The sequence below is a fragment of the Tetrao urogallus genome (genome assembly GCF_951394365.1).
Source record: "Tetrao urogallus genome assembly, chromosome: 6".
In the NCBI taxonomy this organism is placed as follows: domain Eukaryota; kingdom Metazoa; phylum Chordata; class Aves; order Galliformes; family Phasianidae; genus Tetrao; species Tetrao urogallus.
The window spans coordinates 23,257,040-23,273,683 of record NC_136819.1 but is presented as its reverse complement, the minus strand read 5'-3'; the positions used below and the strand labels follow the sequence as shown (position 1 = coordinate 23,273,683).

General features: G+C 40.5%; 1 protein-coding gene across 1 annotated transcript in view; it reads left to right on the top strand.

The window, feature by feature from the left end:
* Positions 1-326: 326 nt before the first annotated feature.
* The window catches only part of MADD (MAP kinase activating death domain), a gene marked incomplete at both ends in the record, with an annotated part of 57,638 nt that continues 41,320 nt past the window's right edge, over positions 327-16,644 (top strand). The window contains 12 exons of the mRNA XM_079537434.1: positions 327-388; positions 3,380-3,997; positions 6,582-6,885; positions 7,210-7,341; positions 8,531-8,644; positions 9,346-9,426; positions 12,228-12,406; positions 12,681-12,916; positions 13,445-13,601; positions 14,575-14,678; positions 15,519-15,712; positions 16,320-16,600. Of these exons, the coding sequence (XP_079393560.1) occupies positions 327-388; positions 3,380-3,997; positions 6,582-6,885; positions 7,210-7,341; positions 8,531-8,644; positions 9,346-9,426; positions 12,228-12,406; positions 12,681-12,916; positions 13,445-13,601; positions 14,575-14,678; positions 15,519-15,712; positions 16,320-16,600 (2,462 nt within the window). The remainder of the gene's footprint in view (positions 389-3,379; positions 3,998-6,581; positions 6,886-7,209; positions 7,342-8,530; positions 8,645-9,345; positions 9,427-12,227; positions 12,407-12,680; positions 12,917-13,444; positions 13,602-14,574; positions 14,679-15,518; positions 15,713-16,319; positions 16,601-16,644) is intronic.

The window sequence follows — 16,644 nt, the reverse complement described above, 5'->3', positions numbered from 1 at the left end:
TGAAGAAGAAATCCAGAAAAGGGAAGGTGGACGTTTAATGCCAGATTGTGTATTTATACTGATGAAAAGAAAGTGGATGTCTGTGGATGGCCATGACTGCCTAAAACACAGACTTTTAGGAAATGTAAATCATACATGTGTCTATGTATTTGGTGTTCTTGATTGTGCCTTTGACACTCTTTGCTTTTCTTGGTTATAGGTTGAACTTGCTGGACATTTCCAAGTGAATTGCTCCCTGGGGCAGTTGCTCACAGCTGACTGGACAACGGGCTGCTGGGCAGATGAGCAGCAATTCACTGAGATGACATAGAAAGGGGTCAAGGACAATGGTGCAGAAAAAGAAAAGCTGCCCTCGGTTACTCGACTACCTTGTTATCATTGGAGCCAGGTAATGTAGAAGATTCTCGGCTGTGCTTTTGTGTAGGCAGTAGAGTGGGAACTGAAGAGGCCACACTTCGTGCGCAGAAAGTGTTGTCTGGAATGAATGCAGACTGGGGGCATGCAGTAGGACTAGGGCATTTTTTGAAAGATACTACTGCACTTAGAGCTTTTTAGCTTGTGGTTTGGATCCTCCTCTTCAAGGATCTACAAAGAGTGACTAAGAATAGCCCGTTTATATATGGCTCTGCTGGCTTGTATGTCTAATCGTCTTTGCTTCTGTTGACATCAGAACAGGGTGATTCACAAACTGAAAATACTGAAAGCTGTGTGTAAGCAGAATGCTGGTGGGGGTTACTTCTCTAACTTTTGAAGAGTGATCTGTAAACTCAGTTTAAAAAAGTCTGAAACTTGCCTTACTTGTCTGATTCTCCTTCTAATACTTTTAGCCTCATAGAAACTACATTAATGCTTTTAATTTTTTTTTTTAAGTCTTATTAGTTATCAATTAATAAAATGTTATACTTATCTGCTTAAGGAGTGTATAGAATATGGGGTTGGTGTGCTTTTTGTCTAATGTGCAGATGCACAGCAAATGTTATTTTTCTCCTTTCAAGATTTGTGTGTAAATTTCTGCCAGTTTATTTAATGGATGTGCTACAAAGTGTACTGTACTTTCATTTCTGAACATAAGTGGTTTTTGTGCATCAGCTTGTTGCTTTACCTACTTGAAATGCTTTGAGTGCAATATTGAGACTAAGTGGAGGAAATGATGCAAGTAATTTCCTAAGTAGTAACTGTTGTATTATTGTATTTTACTGGCAGAGTAATTTGGTAGTTTAATTATTTTCTCATTGTCTGTGGGGAAAAATAACCCAGTTTTCAGTATGTAGGTCAGAAAGTGACTAGGAAAAGAAGGAAAAAATGTTGACTGCCTCTTCCAGTGATGCTCATAGTTTCATCTTTTCTCAATTAAGGATTGACTAGCATCAGTTCTGGACTCCCACACTACTCTTGCCTTTTGCTAGGCAGTAGATGCTAGATTGCTACTACTTGGAGACCTGCTGTCTCATGTATTAGGTGCTTCAACAGCTGCTAAGGACAGGAGGTAGCCTTCCTTAGGTAGTCCGTGTGGCTTTTACTATTACAGCTTGTTATCCATAGCACATCAGTAGCAATGTCTTTCAGAAGTATTCTGTTTTATTAGGTGTAATTCTTCTGAATGTCTGAGAAGACTTGTCTTTCTGTCTTTAGTGCATATTACTGCAAAGACAGTGATAGCTTACATGTATATTATACATATATACTGGTACTTTGTTGGTGACGTTTTTTAACCATTTAGTATCATGCCTACTAAATCCTAATTACTGTAAAAATGTCAGAACTTGATAGCAAAGGGGTCAAGCCAGAAAGGGATTGATTGGGAAACATTTTCCGTCCTTCACTTTCTGGATCTCATATTATGCTTCCAGCAGTTGTTATTTGCACAACATTCGCAGAAAAACTGTGGTAGGAGGATAGTTAATGCCTTGAAAGAATATGTTCATTTGCTGGAAGAAGCAGAAGTAAACAGTGTTGTCTGTCTTCTTTTGTATTCCATTAGTGATTTGTTGTACAGTGTTCAATGAGGCACAGTAGTAAATAGGTCTGTGTATTACTACCCAGCTTCTGTAGTAACTTGCACTTCAAATCCAACTTAATAATCAAGCACAGTCACCTTGCTTGCTTGCCAGAACTTTTTAATGAAAATTTTACAAGATGAGGTTTTGGGTCCATGGAACTTGTTAGGAACTGTGTTGCTTACTTATTGGAAGTCAGTGTAACTTAGAATTACTAAAATAATAATAAAAAGTTTTATTGTGCTTCAACTAATAAATGAAAGCCTTTTTTGTATGCTAGAATCACTTGGTCAATTGACTCTTTGTCTGACTACAGGCAGCTGTATTTTTGCTGTTTTTCTTTCTGTTTGCTTTCATTCTCTTCCTCCATTCTTACTGGAATTAGTGGAATTACCATTCTTTTTTCCTGTACTTTTTAGCTTGTGATTACAGTGTGTTTCTACTGGAATTATTAAAGCTTATTGCATGTTCTATGGGGAGGAAAGTATTTAAAAAGTACTGTGTTGGCTCTGCTACAGTTGTGTTACACCAGCTTTCTTTTGTGAAACCTGGTAAAATTGTAGTGTTGCTTCCATGACTGACATGGAGTTTTACTCCTACCTTGGGGGTACCTTTGTTTGCCTTGGCAGGATATTGTGATAAATTATTCTTAGAAACCTCTCAGGAAACAGTCCAGATGTCTTCATTATGTCCTCCTTATTTGTCAGCATGAATTCCAGGGATGTGGGGTAGGTGGAACAAGGGAACACAGGTTTACATGTTACTGGTACTGTAGTGCTGCTTATAAGAGCACTGAAACAATATTCTGCAGGGCAGTGGTAGGATCTAGAGTGTTACCTGTAATAACATAATGTATCACTCCATCATTTATTTGATTCCTCTCCTAGGAAATCCTTGGTTTTCTCAATTAGATTTTCTTGTATTATATATTTTTTTCTTTCTTGATCATCCATTGGATTTTCATCTGACTATGTTTGGAGATGGAGATCTTCTACCCAAGTATTCCCTCTTCCATGCAGTTAAACTTGTTTTGGAAATCAAAGTCAGGGAAATGTGACAGTACAATATTCCCCTGGGAACAATGTACTCCTGAAACTCCCTTTTTGTCTCAAGCAGAGTGGCTCCTTGTTGGGCCTTGATAATGATGGTGTAGACTTCTTTTTATTTAAACTTTTTGTGATTTTTGGGCTTATCCTAGATCGAGAACTGTAGCTAGTGACTGGGGTGCTGCATTTTCTCTGGATGTAAGGATTGAGAACAACCAAAGATGAAGCTGACCTTGGAGGCCCCTGACGTGTCTATAGTGAGATAACAAACATTTTTTGTGATGTTAACTAACTCTGTATGCTTGTCGTTTTTTGTTTTGTTTTGTTTTTTTGCAGGCAGCCAAGCAGTGATAGTGTTGCTCAGACTCCTGAGCTGCTACGACGTTATCCTCTGGAAGACCACGTGGACTTTCCTCTTCCACCTGACGTTGTGTTCTTCTGCCAACCAGAAGGATGCCTGAGTGTGCGGCAGAAACGCATGAGCTTCCGTGATGACACTTCTTTCGTCTTCACACTCACAGACAAGGATACGGGTGTCATTCGCTATGGAATCTGTGTCAACTTCTACCGTTCCTTCCAGAGGCGAGTACCCAAGGAGAAGGGAGAAGGCACAGGAGGACATCGAGCTCCTCGGGAGGGACAGAAAATGGCTAAGTCTGGGGATGTGTCTGCACCCCAAGAGGATGTGGGCACTGAGAGTTCAGAGAGTGGTTCTTCACTGCAGGCCCCAAGTACAGAGCCTGCCCCAGATGTGAACCGGTCTCCGCACAGTAAGCGTCTGGCCAAAGGCAGCCATCGTTCTCGAAACAGCACCCTGACTTCTCTGTGCATCCTTAGTCACTATCCTTTCTTCTCCACCTTCCGCGAGTGCCTGTACACCCTCAAGAGACTTGTGGACTGCTGTAGTGAGAGACTGTTGGGCAAGAAGCTGGGGATTCCTCGTGGGGTTCAGAGGTATGTTGAGGGGGAAGAAAGAACTCTATCCTCTCTCTGTTTGTTTCCAAATGTCAAATTGTCATGCCAAATTGCTGTGATAGGTGAGGTTGCAGAAGACGTTGGTCTTCTGCAGTTGGCCTTCTGTTGGTGGTTGACCTTTTTGCTATTTTAATCTGAAATCACAATAGAAAGGGGAAATTTTTGTGCTGATTTGTGTAAGAATTCTTTATTTTGTTCTGTCACCTGATGTGATTTTGGTTTTTGATATTAATGTGAAGGCACTATGCTGATAGCAACTGACACAGTTTCTTGGAAGCTGAGTGCTGTTGCTGTGGTTATTGCTTTGGAGTATAAGCTCTGTAGGTAGTGCACATCTGGACTGGCAATTCTCTGACAGATTAGAAACAGTAAGAAATAACAGGGTGAATTTCAACTTAAAGCCAGAGGGAAATGTTGAAAGTGTGTTTTATAGGTTTATGAGAAATAATCTGAACTTCAGCGTGGGAGAGAAGAGATAAGGGAAACAGGAATGTTTGAAAGAGATTGAAGTACAAGATTTGAGGAGGAGAGAAAGGAGAGACAGAAAACCAAGGAGTTGTCTGTGAAGCATATAGGAATGGAGGTTTGTAACAGCAAGTTAAACAGTATCTTGGTGTATTATCTGTTATTATAATGCTAGGTATGCAGCAAAAGCTGTTGTGCTGCAGGGTACAGAAGGCATCAATTGTGGATGTATATTTGTATTATTGTGCATAGCCTCTATGTTCCAGGAAGATATTTTTTCCTTTCTGACTCATGAATTAAACAGAGCAAATATAAAATGAATCTGTGGGGAAGGAGGGAATTATCTTACTGTGAAGGTGAATGGGGGCTGTGAGATAGTTTGTAATCTGAGTTTTATAGCTTTTTACCTTCAAACTTAAACTTGTCAAAAGTAAAATATGCCAGGGCATCAGACACTTCTGTATTTATAAGTTCCTTTCCCCTTGTATTAAAGAGGAAGTCTGCTCCTGTTCACAGCGTAGTAATCTACTTGATGGGTTGCTGCTCTAGAATAGTTCTAGGAGTGTCCTGGGTTTCTGACTGATTCCTGCTTTGACAGATTTATGACCTGAATCCACTGGTTGTTGGGGAAAAAGTGATTCTCTGAGAATGGAAATAATTTTATGAAATTGAAGTATGAAGGGAGCTTATTTCATTATTTGGTTTAGTCTGATAATTCCTGAGGCAGAGAAGAGCTAAACTTTATGATTTTCTTCAGCTCTATGAACTCATCTGAATTTTGAAAGCACTGTTGACATATTCTAGTGTTTGAATGGCATGTGGTATTTTAAAGACTTGCCGTTGTTGGACAAAGTTCATAGAGTTGAGAGAAGAAGAACTGAGTGACAGATGAAGACGGCTAAGCATCCATCAGTAGGAAGAGCAAAGCTGCCAGTTGGAATTACTGTGTGATTTGCGAGCTGTGATCTGGAGAAGTAGAGAGGTTTCAAAGTGATGTCAGAATAAAAGTGAAAATGAATCCTTAGGGCTTGCACAGAAGGTTTGAGTGTGCCATTAGCAGCTTCGTGTCCTTTACATTACAAGTGGCTGAGGGGAAGCTGGTGGATGAGAAGCGTGGTGGTTTCAGATTGCTCTTCTTTTGATCCTTTGAAATTTCTGTAATTTTTTAATCCTTTATGAGGCATCCAGTGCCGTTTTTGTGGGTTTTTTTTTTTCTTTTTTTTTTTTTTTTAATTTTTGAAGGTATAAACTGTAAGGTAGAACCTCTAATTTGAGCCATACTCTTCTAACGGATCTATTACAGTGACTGGAGATAATTATTAAGCTATTTCACAGTGGCTAGAACAGATTCATGGCTATTGTGAATGCAGTACTGCAACATTAAGGGCTGAAATAGATTATCCAATTCACTTCCCTTGTGAGATCCAATTTCAAATTTTGAAGCTCTTAAGGCCCTGAGCAACACTGTACACACTTTTTGGCCAGCCCGTCTGTGAGCTACTTGTTTGGAGGTTGATAGTTTAGGGCTTTTGGTAGTTAAATGCTTCCCAGCCAACTTTCAGAACTGTTTATTCTCAGCTGAAATGCAGCTGTTTCTGCCATGGGTTATTCATCTCAATACAAGGCAATTTGAGACTCAATGTAAAAGTGTTTTATGATGCCAAAACATCTGAGGCATCTTTATGTGGCTTATTTTTATTATCTCAGCTTATTAGTTCCTGTTCTTGCAAAAGTTTGTAGAACTGGTGGGAGGAATCCAGTCATTCAGGCTGCTGTGCTTCTGGGCAAGATATGGGAGTACTCCAGTTACACGCTGAATTTCAAGCACCTGGGTAACCTTTATGAACCATCTAAATGAACGCACAGACTCGTGGGCCAGTGTGGCAAACTCGTATTGATTTCTGCCTCAGAAAGATCCATAGTTCCCCACAATTGTTGCAGCTAGTTTAAATCCCTGCCCTTCTCTTCCCTTGTCTGGCCTAGCATGTTAGCAGTGTCTTTTAATTCTTGGTGACTGCCCTTTCCCTTGAAGAGCCAAGCCAAATGGCTGTCAGAGGAAGCCATTGGAGTATTAATCTTCTCATTTCTCCCTCTGTAGGGATACAACGTGGCGGATTTTCACAGGCTCACTCCTGGTGGAGGAGAAGTCCAGTGCACTGCTACATGACTTGCGGGAGATTGAGGCGTGGATATACCGGCTGCTGCGTTCACCAATGCCTGTTGCTGGTCAGAAGCGGGTGGACGTGGAAGTTTTGCCGCATGAGTTGCAGCCAGCTTTGACCTTTGCTCTTCCTGATCCATCCCGCTTCACCTTGGTGGATTTTCCACTACATCTGCCTTTGGAGTTGCTGGGAGTGGATGCCTGTCTTCAGGTGCTGACCTGCATCCTTCTGGAGCACAAGGTAGGAAGGGAAGAGTTATCTTTGAAGCTTTACCCTTTCAAAAGCCAGGATAGATTGAAGAACATCTCTGTACTGGAATCTTTGATATTGATTTGCCTGGAGGGGTGGAAGGAAAATATCATTCTGAGGTGCCTGTTTTGAAAAGTCTCGATTTTGCTTTAAAAAGCACCTGAAGTTTGTTTTCAGATAGATTAACAGAGGGTCATTCCAGTTCACAGCCAACAAAACAGGGTCCTTTAAGCCGTGATATTTTTATGCCCCTGGCTGGGAGTATGGGAAGCAAATGGTTGCTGCAAAATCTAATGTGACTTTCTGTGTTTGCAGGTTGTACTGCAGTCCCGGGACTATAATGCACTCTCAATGTCTGTGATGGCCTTTGTGGCTATGATCTACCCATTAGAATATATGTTTCCGGTGATCCCTCTGCTCCCCACCTGCATGGCCTCTGCAGAGCAGGTGCGTATTTTTCCTTCATTGGTCTTTTGCAAAGGATATTTCTGTTATCTCTGAAAACGTAGTAGTCCATGTTTCCATCCACCATGATTTCTGAGGGACTGTAATAAACACTGCCTTGCAAAGAATGTTCTTTGAGCACCACTGACTATTTTAATTGTATGTAACATCTTTCATTTAGGATATCATTAAAACCTGCTTGGTAAATAGTGCAGTTCAAAGAAGTAGCTTCTTTGAAACACCATGGATCTACAATACTATGACAAGACTTTAACACTTTCAGCCTTGTTGTCCCAACTGAATATTAAGGTTTGTTGGAGAGAGTCCATAGCAGTACTTAAGGAATCTTAAGAGGTCATGATTCAAAGCTTAGAAACTTCGGCCTGCAGTTTATTTTTCTTGGAAGTATAAAGTGTCACGTTACTTCAGCTGGGAGCCTGGATTTCACCAGTAGTCAGGAGTTCATTATTTTGTTTGGAAAGGCAGAATTGAGGCCATCTTTTTCCTTCAGTGCTATCCTGCAATTGACTATCTTGCAATTGATGCTGCAGATTTGTTCTTGTCCCTTGGAGATAACCAGGTTTTCTAGATTAAAGGATAAATTAGCCTCCCAAGCAGCTGATCTCAAGCTGTTACGTGTCTTATTGATTTAAGCCCTTTCCCTCTGCTGATCCCCTTGTCAGAAACAACAAGAAATTCCCCTTGGGTATTCCACATACATTTATATTAAGAAAAAAATATGTTTCTTTTGTTTTTCTGCTTCCTAGACTTGTAATTTTGAAATTATATTACCACTATAAGGTAGGGGCAAGGATAAAGCTTTTGTAAGGGTAATGCTATATTTACAACAGCATGGATTCAATTTGAGCTGAGGATATACAAATGCATTTGGTTCATGGTGTTGTAAGCTGTTAGTTTTGCTAATTTTTTTCATTAGAGCTGTGTAGCTCTGTAAAAAGTACATCTCTGAAAAAATTGTGAATTTTTCTTCTAGATGAGAATTAAAGCTCTTAGAGCAGGAGGGTTTTTTTATTTTCTATCGTATGACATCAATGACTTCTTTATCAGTGCTTTGTGTGTTGCCTCCTCTGCTGAAAACATACTACAGCTGTTTAAAAAAAAAAAAAAGTTGGCAAGATATGGTGATATCAAATGCAGAACTTGTCCTTATTACTATATCTCTGTCTTTCAGTTGCTTCTAGCCCCTACACCTTACATCATTGGTGTTCCAGCGAGTTTCTTCCTTTACAAACTAGATTTCAAAATGCCTGATGATGTATGGCTTATCGACCTGGATACCAATAAGGTAAGCAATGCTCTTAAGGACTTGAGGCTTTGTTTCTGGATAACTGTGCTCTTCAACCAATATACACACTGAGAATTTAAGAATGCTTGTGCTTCTAGATTAGCCTCAGTCTGCCTTCATCTCTTCTGTCCTAAATTTTATGATTTTGTTGCTTGTCTTGTCTCATGTCTCTCCCTGATTCTTTTGTTCTTACAGCATTCTTTTTCAGTTAATCCATCTAGGTATTTCATAGAAGGTACAGCCTCTATAAGTGATTGAGCCATCTCCTTGAGTAACTATGACCCTGCCCGCTATAGCCCTAGATAGGAATCTAGATCTGATAAGAGCCTTCCAGCAGCATCTTTTGTCATGATTCAAATGAGAAAAAGTATCCCACTTTCTACTGTGGTTACTGGAGCATGGGAAATGTGTATAACATCTTATGTTTAGTGGAGATTATACAGGATGAGTATAGTGAAAGTGGAATAAGTCTTAAGTTTAAACAATAATCTTGCGATGTTTATGACATTATTTACAATGTTAACAGTCATAAGAAAAGGGAAAAACAAATTATTGATGCAGGGTTTTTTTTTTTTTTTGGTTTAATTTTTATTTTATTCCTTTTATTCCTCAGTTTCAGGAGCAGTGGAGATGTAGGAGATTCTGTTTAGAAATGGATCCAGCTGGGCAGTTTTTCATTTGTTACCTGTGCTTAATTCCAGGTGATCGTTCCCACGAATGCAGAATCTTTGCCGGCGCTTCCAGAACCAGAAGCTTCAGAGCTGAAAAAGCATCTGAAACAGGTAATGAGCACTTTGGGGAACGGACTCAGCCTCAGTAAAATGTAGCAGATGTAGTGTTGCACAGCTCTTCTGCTGTACACGCTAAAAGCAGGCTTGCAACCTAGCACATCAGATGTTTGTGAATGAGGTATCAGACTATGAGAATGCACTTGTTCAAGAGGCTGGCCAATCAATAGAGTGGCTGATTCAAAGTTACAAGATTTCTGAACCCCCTGAGCTTTTCTGTGCTTTTCTACCATTACATTTTCTGACAAATCTAAATCTGAGGTTTTTATTGTTTCAGGTCTGTGTAGTTTCTTCAAAGAATTTCATGGTCATTTTTGTTACCTGTTCATTTTTTTCTGTCTCTACTGCTTCTACTTTTGTATAAGAAGCACAGGCCTAGGGATTTTCTGTCAATGTATTTAAGGTGCCTTATTTATGTAGATGCACACAAAGAACATCCCCATGTTAGAGCACAGCAGCATTTTAAGCTTGAAAAGTGGTATTAAGTAACACAGTTATTAAGTGTTATGTATCCAGCTGCTGGATTTTATGCATAGAGCTAATTTGGAAAAGCAAGTGATTACTAAGGCCGATGACCACAGTTAATTTATTAGCCAGGTGTACAGTCCATGAATATAAAGATGTTATAATTATGAAATAAACAAGAGTTTGGCAAAGCGGATTACAGTAACAAAAAGAGAATAGATAGAACGCTTACCCTCATCCTGAGCTCAATGCAAAACTCAGAGGAGGGATCTCTAGAAGAGATCCTTTTTCACTTGGTAGCCCTTAAATGGGATCTAGGAGAGGTGCAGCCAGGCTCCACGCCTTCCGGCAGCGCAGGTGAATTGAGGAATTGCCTTCACCTGTGCTCCCAGGGCTGACTCATTGCTTGCCTCAGGTGATCAATCAGAGGTTCAGGCCGTGATTCAGCAGTTCCCGTACCCCAGGTAAAAGATAGTTTGAAATGCTCTTGGGTGCAGTAGATGGTTTCTGTTTGTTACTGTTGTTTGGGGCTAATTTGTTTCTGGTTATTGCCAAAAATTCCAGATTTCTCCTTTACATTTGCCATGTAGGATTAAACTCTGACTTGATCCATCTAGCTATGATCATCTGTGTTTTCCCTCCATTCACAGATCTGTTCAAGTTCTCAGTCTCTTCTCTCAGGTCCTGCTAAGCCATTAATCAGCTTGGGTCACCCTGGCTGATTGTGTCAAGCAGGTTTTATTTCTTTATTTCTGTTTTCCTTATGCATGCTGCATGCAGTATTTAAAGGTAAAGTTTCTTATGGACCTAATGAGGCCACCCCTCTCTCTCCTTATAGACCAGGAGAGCAAAGTGTGTGACCTCTGTAATAACCCAGTACTTACTGTCAGCTCAGATGGAAGTAATGTGTTGCATGGGGTTTTGTTAGATCCGCCTTACCCTCACTTCTGCCTCATCCCTTTGCAATTTCAGGTACTATTGAGCAAAATTCTCTCATTAAAGCAAAGTTCAATATCAGAACAAATTGCATTTTCCTTAAACAACTTCTATTTAAAATTATTGGTATTGACCCAAACAGTCTTTGGTCCCTATATATTCCTACATTCATCATCATGGATAGTTGAACATTGGCAAACATGAATGAGGATTACTGGTTGCAATACGAAGTAGAGAAGACTGAATTGCAGCCCAGGTTGCTAAGGTTAACACCCTTTATATACCTTTGGAACTTAATGTCAATCACTAATATTCAAAATACCTGATTTTAAGCCGCAGTGGAAAGTTCTTAGCTTCATCAGTAAGGATCCTTTCTGCTTTCCAAAGCAACTGTAGCCAAATGTGGATGTTTTGGGGATGGGGCAGTTAGACTTCTCTCTCCGTGCCTGTCTTGCATCCCTTTTTATTTCCTCTCATTTGTGATATTTGGTAGTAATAGATTTTTTTTTTTTTCCCCTCCATCTGTTTCTCTGTGGTCATGTGTTCGTCTTGGCTCTGATGGGCTGCTGGTGTTATCATATGATCTTCCATCTTGCCTCCAGTCTCTGGTTAGCATGACTGCAATCACTCAGCAACAGCTGCTCACTCCTGACAACAAGGTTCTTTATTTTATTCTTTCCCCCCGGTTTTCCATTTTACCCTTTTACTTTGGTCTTTTTGTTTTACTTTATTTGTTTGTTTATTTTTGAGATTAAACTGGTGAAGGCTCAGTTGGCAAATGAGAGAAATGAGGGAGATTTAGGTTGGATCTGGGTATTAAGGACTGACTTACTAGTCGTGCCACTCCTGTGCATTTTCCTGAGGATATTATGAGGGTTGAAGAGGATGACTGCTTTATGGAGAGATGAAGACATTATTCAGAAAAGAAATGTAGTTTGCAGACAGACTGGAAGATAGATACCTGTGTGCTGGCTGTCTGCGTGCTGTCGTGGGTTGTCAAACTCACTGACTGAACTGCCAAGTTGCAAGGCAAGTTTTAAGGGATGTAGATCTCTGTGTGTGTTCTAAATGCACACAGGCATAACCCTCCTATATATTGTATGGATTATCATGCAACTAGAAGTCAGATGTGGATTATTTTTTTCATGTCATGGACGGTCTAGAGAAGCAGACTTCCATGTTAACACTCATGCGTTTTCATTATTGAGGAGATCATTTGGACAGTCCATATAAAGGAGGGCCTGGAGGTATTTCTTGACTCAGTGTAGAAGAGATGATTTAAGGCAAATTATTGGAGTGTGAACAATTGTTGTGATTGCCTAGAGGGTAGCTCTAATCTTTTGTTTCTCAAATAACTTCTTGCTGAATATGTGCCTGATGTTGTCCTTTGCTAGGCACTGGCTAGCATGAGTCTGAATACTCAGCCCATTCTTAATCTAGAGAAGTTCCACGAAGGGCAGGAGGTGCCGCTGCTGCTGGGAAGACCACAGAATGATTTGCAGTCTACTCCCTCCACAGAATTCAACCCTCTGATCTATGGAAATGATGTGGACTCTGTGGATGTGGCTACCAGGTGAGACTGAAATGCAAAGTGGTATTGAGTTCATCAAGCTTGCACTTGAAGGCAGCACAGGGCTGAGAGCAATGTCTGTCATGGCTCTTGGTATTGAGCAGGTAAATGAAAACCAAGTGACTGATTGGTTTATTAAGTTTTTTAAGAAGACAGCTTCTTGCACTACGTTACTTCATAGATTTGAAACTTTGCCTAATACATACCTTTAAAAGGTTCTCTGTCTTCTTTTAAGTTCTGTGTCTTTATCTGACATATGTCTTTTGCCTCTTTTTAGAGTTGCTATGGTGAGATTTTTCAACTCACCAAATGTTCTGCAAGGATTCCAGATGCATACTCGCACTCTTCGTCTTTTTCCACGACCAGTAGTGGCCTTCCAGGCAAATTCCTTTCTTGCCTCTAGGCCAAAGCAAACACCTTTTGCAGATAAACTTTCCAGGACACAAGCAGTAGAATATTTTGGAGAATGGTCACTCAACCCTACTAACTATGCTTTTCAGAGAATTCATAACAGTAAGTTTTGGTTTTCCCTTTCCTGCACTTCTGACGTTTTTCAGAAACTTGAAATGCAGATAGATTCTGGGGTCAAACTTAGCTTAATACCATATTATTCATGGAATCAGACTATCCTGGGTTGGAAGGGACATATGAAGCTAATGAAGTCCAGTTCCTGATTTCACACAGGACCATATGAAACTGTGTGTCTGAGAGCACCATCCCAACGCTTTCTGAACTCCAACAGGCTCCTGGGGAACCTATTCCAGTGTGGCATTCATTCTGGGTAGAGAAATCCAGTTCAAGAAATAATTTTCAATTTATGTATTTTAATGCCATTTACTTCTCCAGATAACTTCTTGTCTTGTTTGCTAGCGGAGAAGAACTCTTGTAGTTCTTTTTTGTTGTTGTTGTTGTTTTTTAAAGATGGTGTTCTGTTTTGTGCAAGACTTAGTAAGGGATAGCTTCACTACTAATGAAGCCTTTGACACAAATAAATGAGTTCAGTTAACTTTCTCCTTGTTTGTTTATTTGTTTTTGGTGCAGATATGTTTGACCCAGCACTGATCGGTGACAAACCGAAGTGGTATGCTCACCAACTGCAGCCCATCCACTATCGTGTCTATGACAGTAATTCACAACTAGCTGAAGCACTGAATGTCCCAGTAGAAAAAGAAACGGACTCTGATCCCACCGATGACAGGTTAGTGGTGGGGCATAACTCTAGCCACCTGACAATTACTTCAGATTATTCTGGGCCTTCTCTCCAGCATCTCATTTGCTACCTTTTTCTCTAGCCTTCCATGCTTTTGTTTAATTTCTTCTGTCTGGTCAGAATACTGATATTGAAATAAATTGTCTCACTGCTTTGTCATCATTGCAGCAGCTTCTTATCTCTTTGCTAATGTCTTCTCAAGCCTTCATTTTACATGGATCTTTATTTGTACTTTCTTGTTTTGTTTTTTTTTTTTTGCTTCCTATGCCCCTTTTTCATTTGGTATTATTTCTCACTCTGATGTTTTCTTTTTTCTTTTCTTCTGTGCTGTTCTTTCTCTGGTTACTTCTTTTTTCTGTACTTCAATCCCACTCATCCTACCACTCTTTCATATCTCTAATCGAAGCACATAGTTATGCAAAGCTTGCTAATACTCCCCACTGCCTGAGACCTTGTACATTCAGTAAAGTGAGAATAATTTTTTGTTGATGTGTTTTTGGCCTTGTATCTCAGAGGTTTGCATCAAGTTTTATCATCCTTCCTTCTCTTTTAGTCTGTGAGGTCTTCCAGGCTTGTACTTGTTTTTCTTTTATGTTCTATACAGCACCAGTAGTCCTCATGTTGGAAATTATTGTTAGTATTAAAAAGAAGTGCTTTTCTTTTGATTTCCAGTTGTCTTGAAGCTTCCTCCCCTCCTGACACTCACTGAGAATTTGTATCTACTCCCTGTCCACCTATGCTTGACCTCATTAACCCCTTGCTGAGAGCTTTTAAATGTCTTCCCGTATTGCCTCTTTACCTGTCTCAAATGTTTGTCATTTGCTCTGACTTTTCATGAAGCTGGCCCCTTAATCTTGCCAGGGTTTTTTTTTTTTTTTAATAGAAGTGGTTATATCATTAGATTTTTAAGATGCTATTGCTGTTCTGCTACCACTCATCTTTTTCTCACCTGTTGTGGCAGTGGCAGTGACAGTGTCGACTATGATGACTCAAGTTCCTCCTACTCTTCACTTGGTGACTTTGTCAGCGAGATGATGAAATGTGACATTAATGGCGATACTCCAAGTGAGTAACTTTGGGCTGCATTTTCACGAGATCCACATAGGTTCCTCTTCCACGTTCACCTGTGCTGTGACGGTGGGGAAATGCCTCCCCAAGTGTCTCAATCAGAGCAAAACATTGTTCTGTTATAATATTGCTCTGAGGTAGGGGAGTCAATTACCAGTAGCAGACTGAAGGAAGACATTTCTTTGGCTTATATGCAATCCCCTCTAAAAGACATGGGAGGAGAAAGATCAGAAGTAGGTGCTGCTGAACAAAACCCACTGACTAGATTTGGAAATCTGCTGCCAGTAGAAAAGGTGCAATATGGGCTGCAGATTACAAGCTTTCTTCTGCCCCCGCTTTTTGGTCCTCAGTGCTGACTTTAATGAGTCACTTCATTTTATTGGGGACAGGAAAATGCATTCTCTTTGGTTTATATGGAGGCGGCAGCAGCAGTGTTTGAGGCCGGGAGATTATTACTTTTATATACCAAAAACATGAATGCCAGCATGTTTCCTTTGCCCAAGGACAAGAGGTAACAGTCATATTTTGTAACAAAGGAAATTCCGCCTGACTGTAAGAAAAGGTTCCCATTGTGAACAGATCCCCAGAATCAAAGGGGATTATTCAAGCCTTGGAGACATTGGAAACTCAATAAGAAAAGGCCCTGGGCAGCCTGTTTTAACTTTAAAGTTAGCCCAACTTTGAGTAGCCAGTTGGATTAAATGTCTTCCAAAAGTGCCTTACAACCTTTCTATGTGCTTCTGTATTCTGCTGAGCAGATATGTTAGGGATTTTCAGTCAGATGGACAGAAGGCTGAGGAAGGCAGTATTCTTTAATGCAAAATGATGTATTTGCAGATGTTGACCCCCTGACTCACGCAGCCCTTGGTGATGCCAGTGAAGTGGAGTTTGATGATTTTCAAGAATATTCAGGAGATCTGGATGAACAGGCCATGGACAGTGAGAACTCCCAAGAGAACAACCAGCCTCGTTCAAGTTCCAGTACTACAGCCAGTAGCAGCCCCAGTACTGTCATCCACGGAGTGAACCATGTGTGTACTGAGATGAATTCAGCCCCAAGTTGAGAGAATTAGGATATAAAGAGTGGGAGAATAGTTCTTTCTGAGTGGGGCAAAAGCTAATCAGACTGAAAACATTCAGAAATTAAATTGCATGCACTTTCTGGACTCCAAGCAAAGTAGTCTCTTATGCTGAGACAGAACATTCCTGTGTGTAAAAGCTCACATGCATTAAAGTACATTATTAACAGAGAGCAGTGGTCCAGGTTGTGACTGCAGGAGTGACTTCTACACAGTATGGAAAGATCTTTGTAGGGGAATGGGATGGGGAAAATCTTGAATCTGCGTTCATTTAGGAAGTATGGGAATTGATTCTGTAACCAGAAAGCAGAGCAATAGGGAGCTGTTATCCTGGCATTTAACAGTAAGATCTGTTTTGCAGGGAAGAAAGCTTCTAGAACAATGCATAAATGCTGCAACTTTTCTACAGATCTAGATTAGAACAACTGATTTGGGTGGGGGCCCAGAAACTGCTAAGACCCTGCAGAATTCCCAGTTTATAACAGTTGCTCTTGTCAGGCCCTTTCAGTTTTAAGTAACTCAGATTAGCAAACAGATGAATAATTTGACTGGTCCACAGGAGTCTGCAGATTCAGCAGAGATGGAGGAGAAGCTAGTTGCTGGATTTTCAAACCATCTCCCTTCTTTGCCACTACAACCAAGCTTTCCCAAGATGAGCTTTGATCGTCGTGAGAGTGACAGCACAGCTGTCTGCATGAGCTCCTCAGAAGGGGTGGTGAGGAAACGAGAGTATGATAATCCATACTTCGAACCACAGTATGGTTTTCCTACAGAGGATGAAGATGATGAGCAGGAAGAGAGCTACACCCCAAGATTTAACCAGAATCTCAATGGAAGCAGGTGAGTTCTCCCTGTCCTCCTGTTGTTTTGTACAGCTGTCGTGG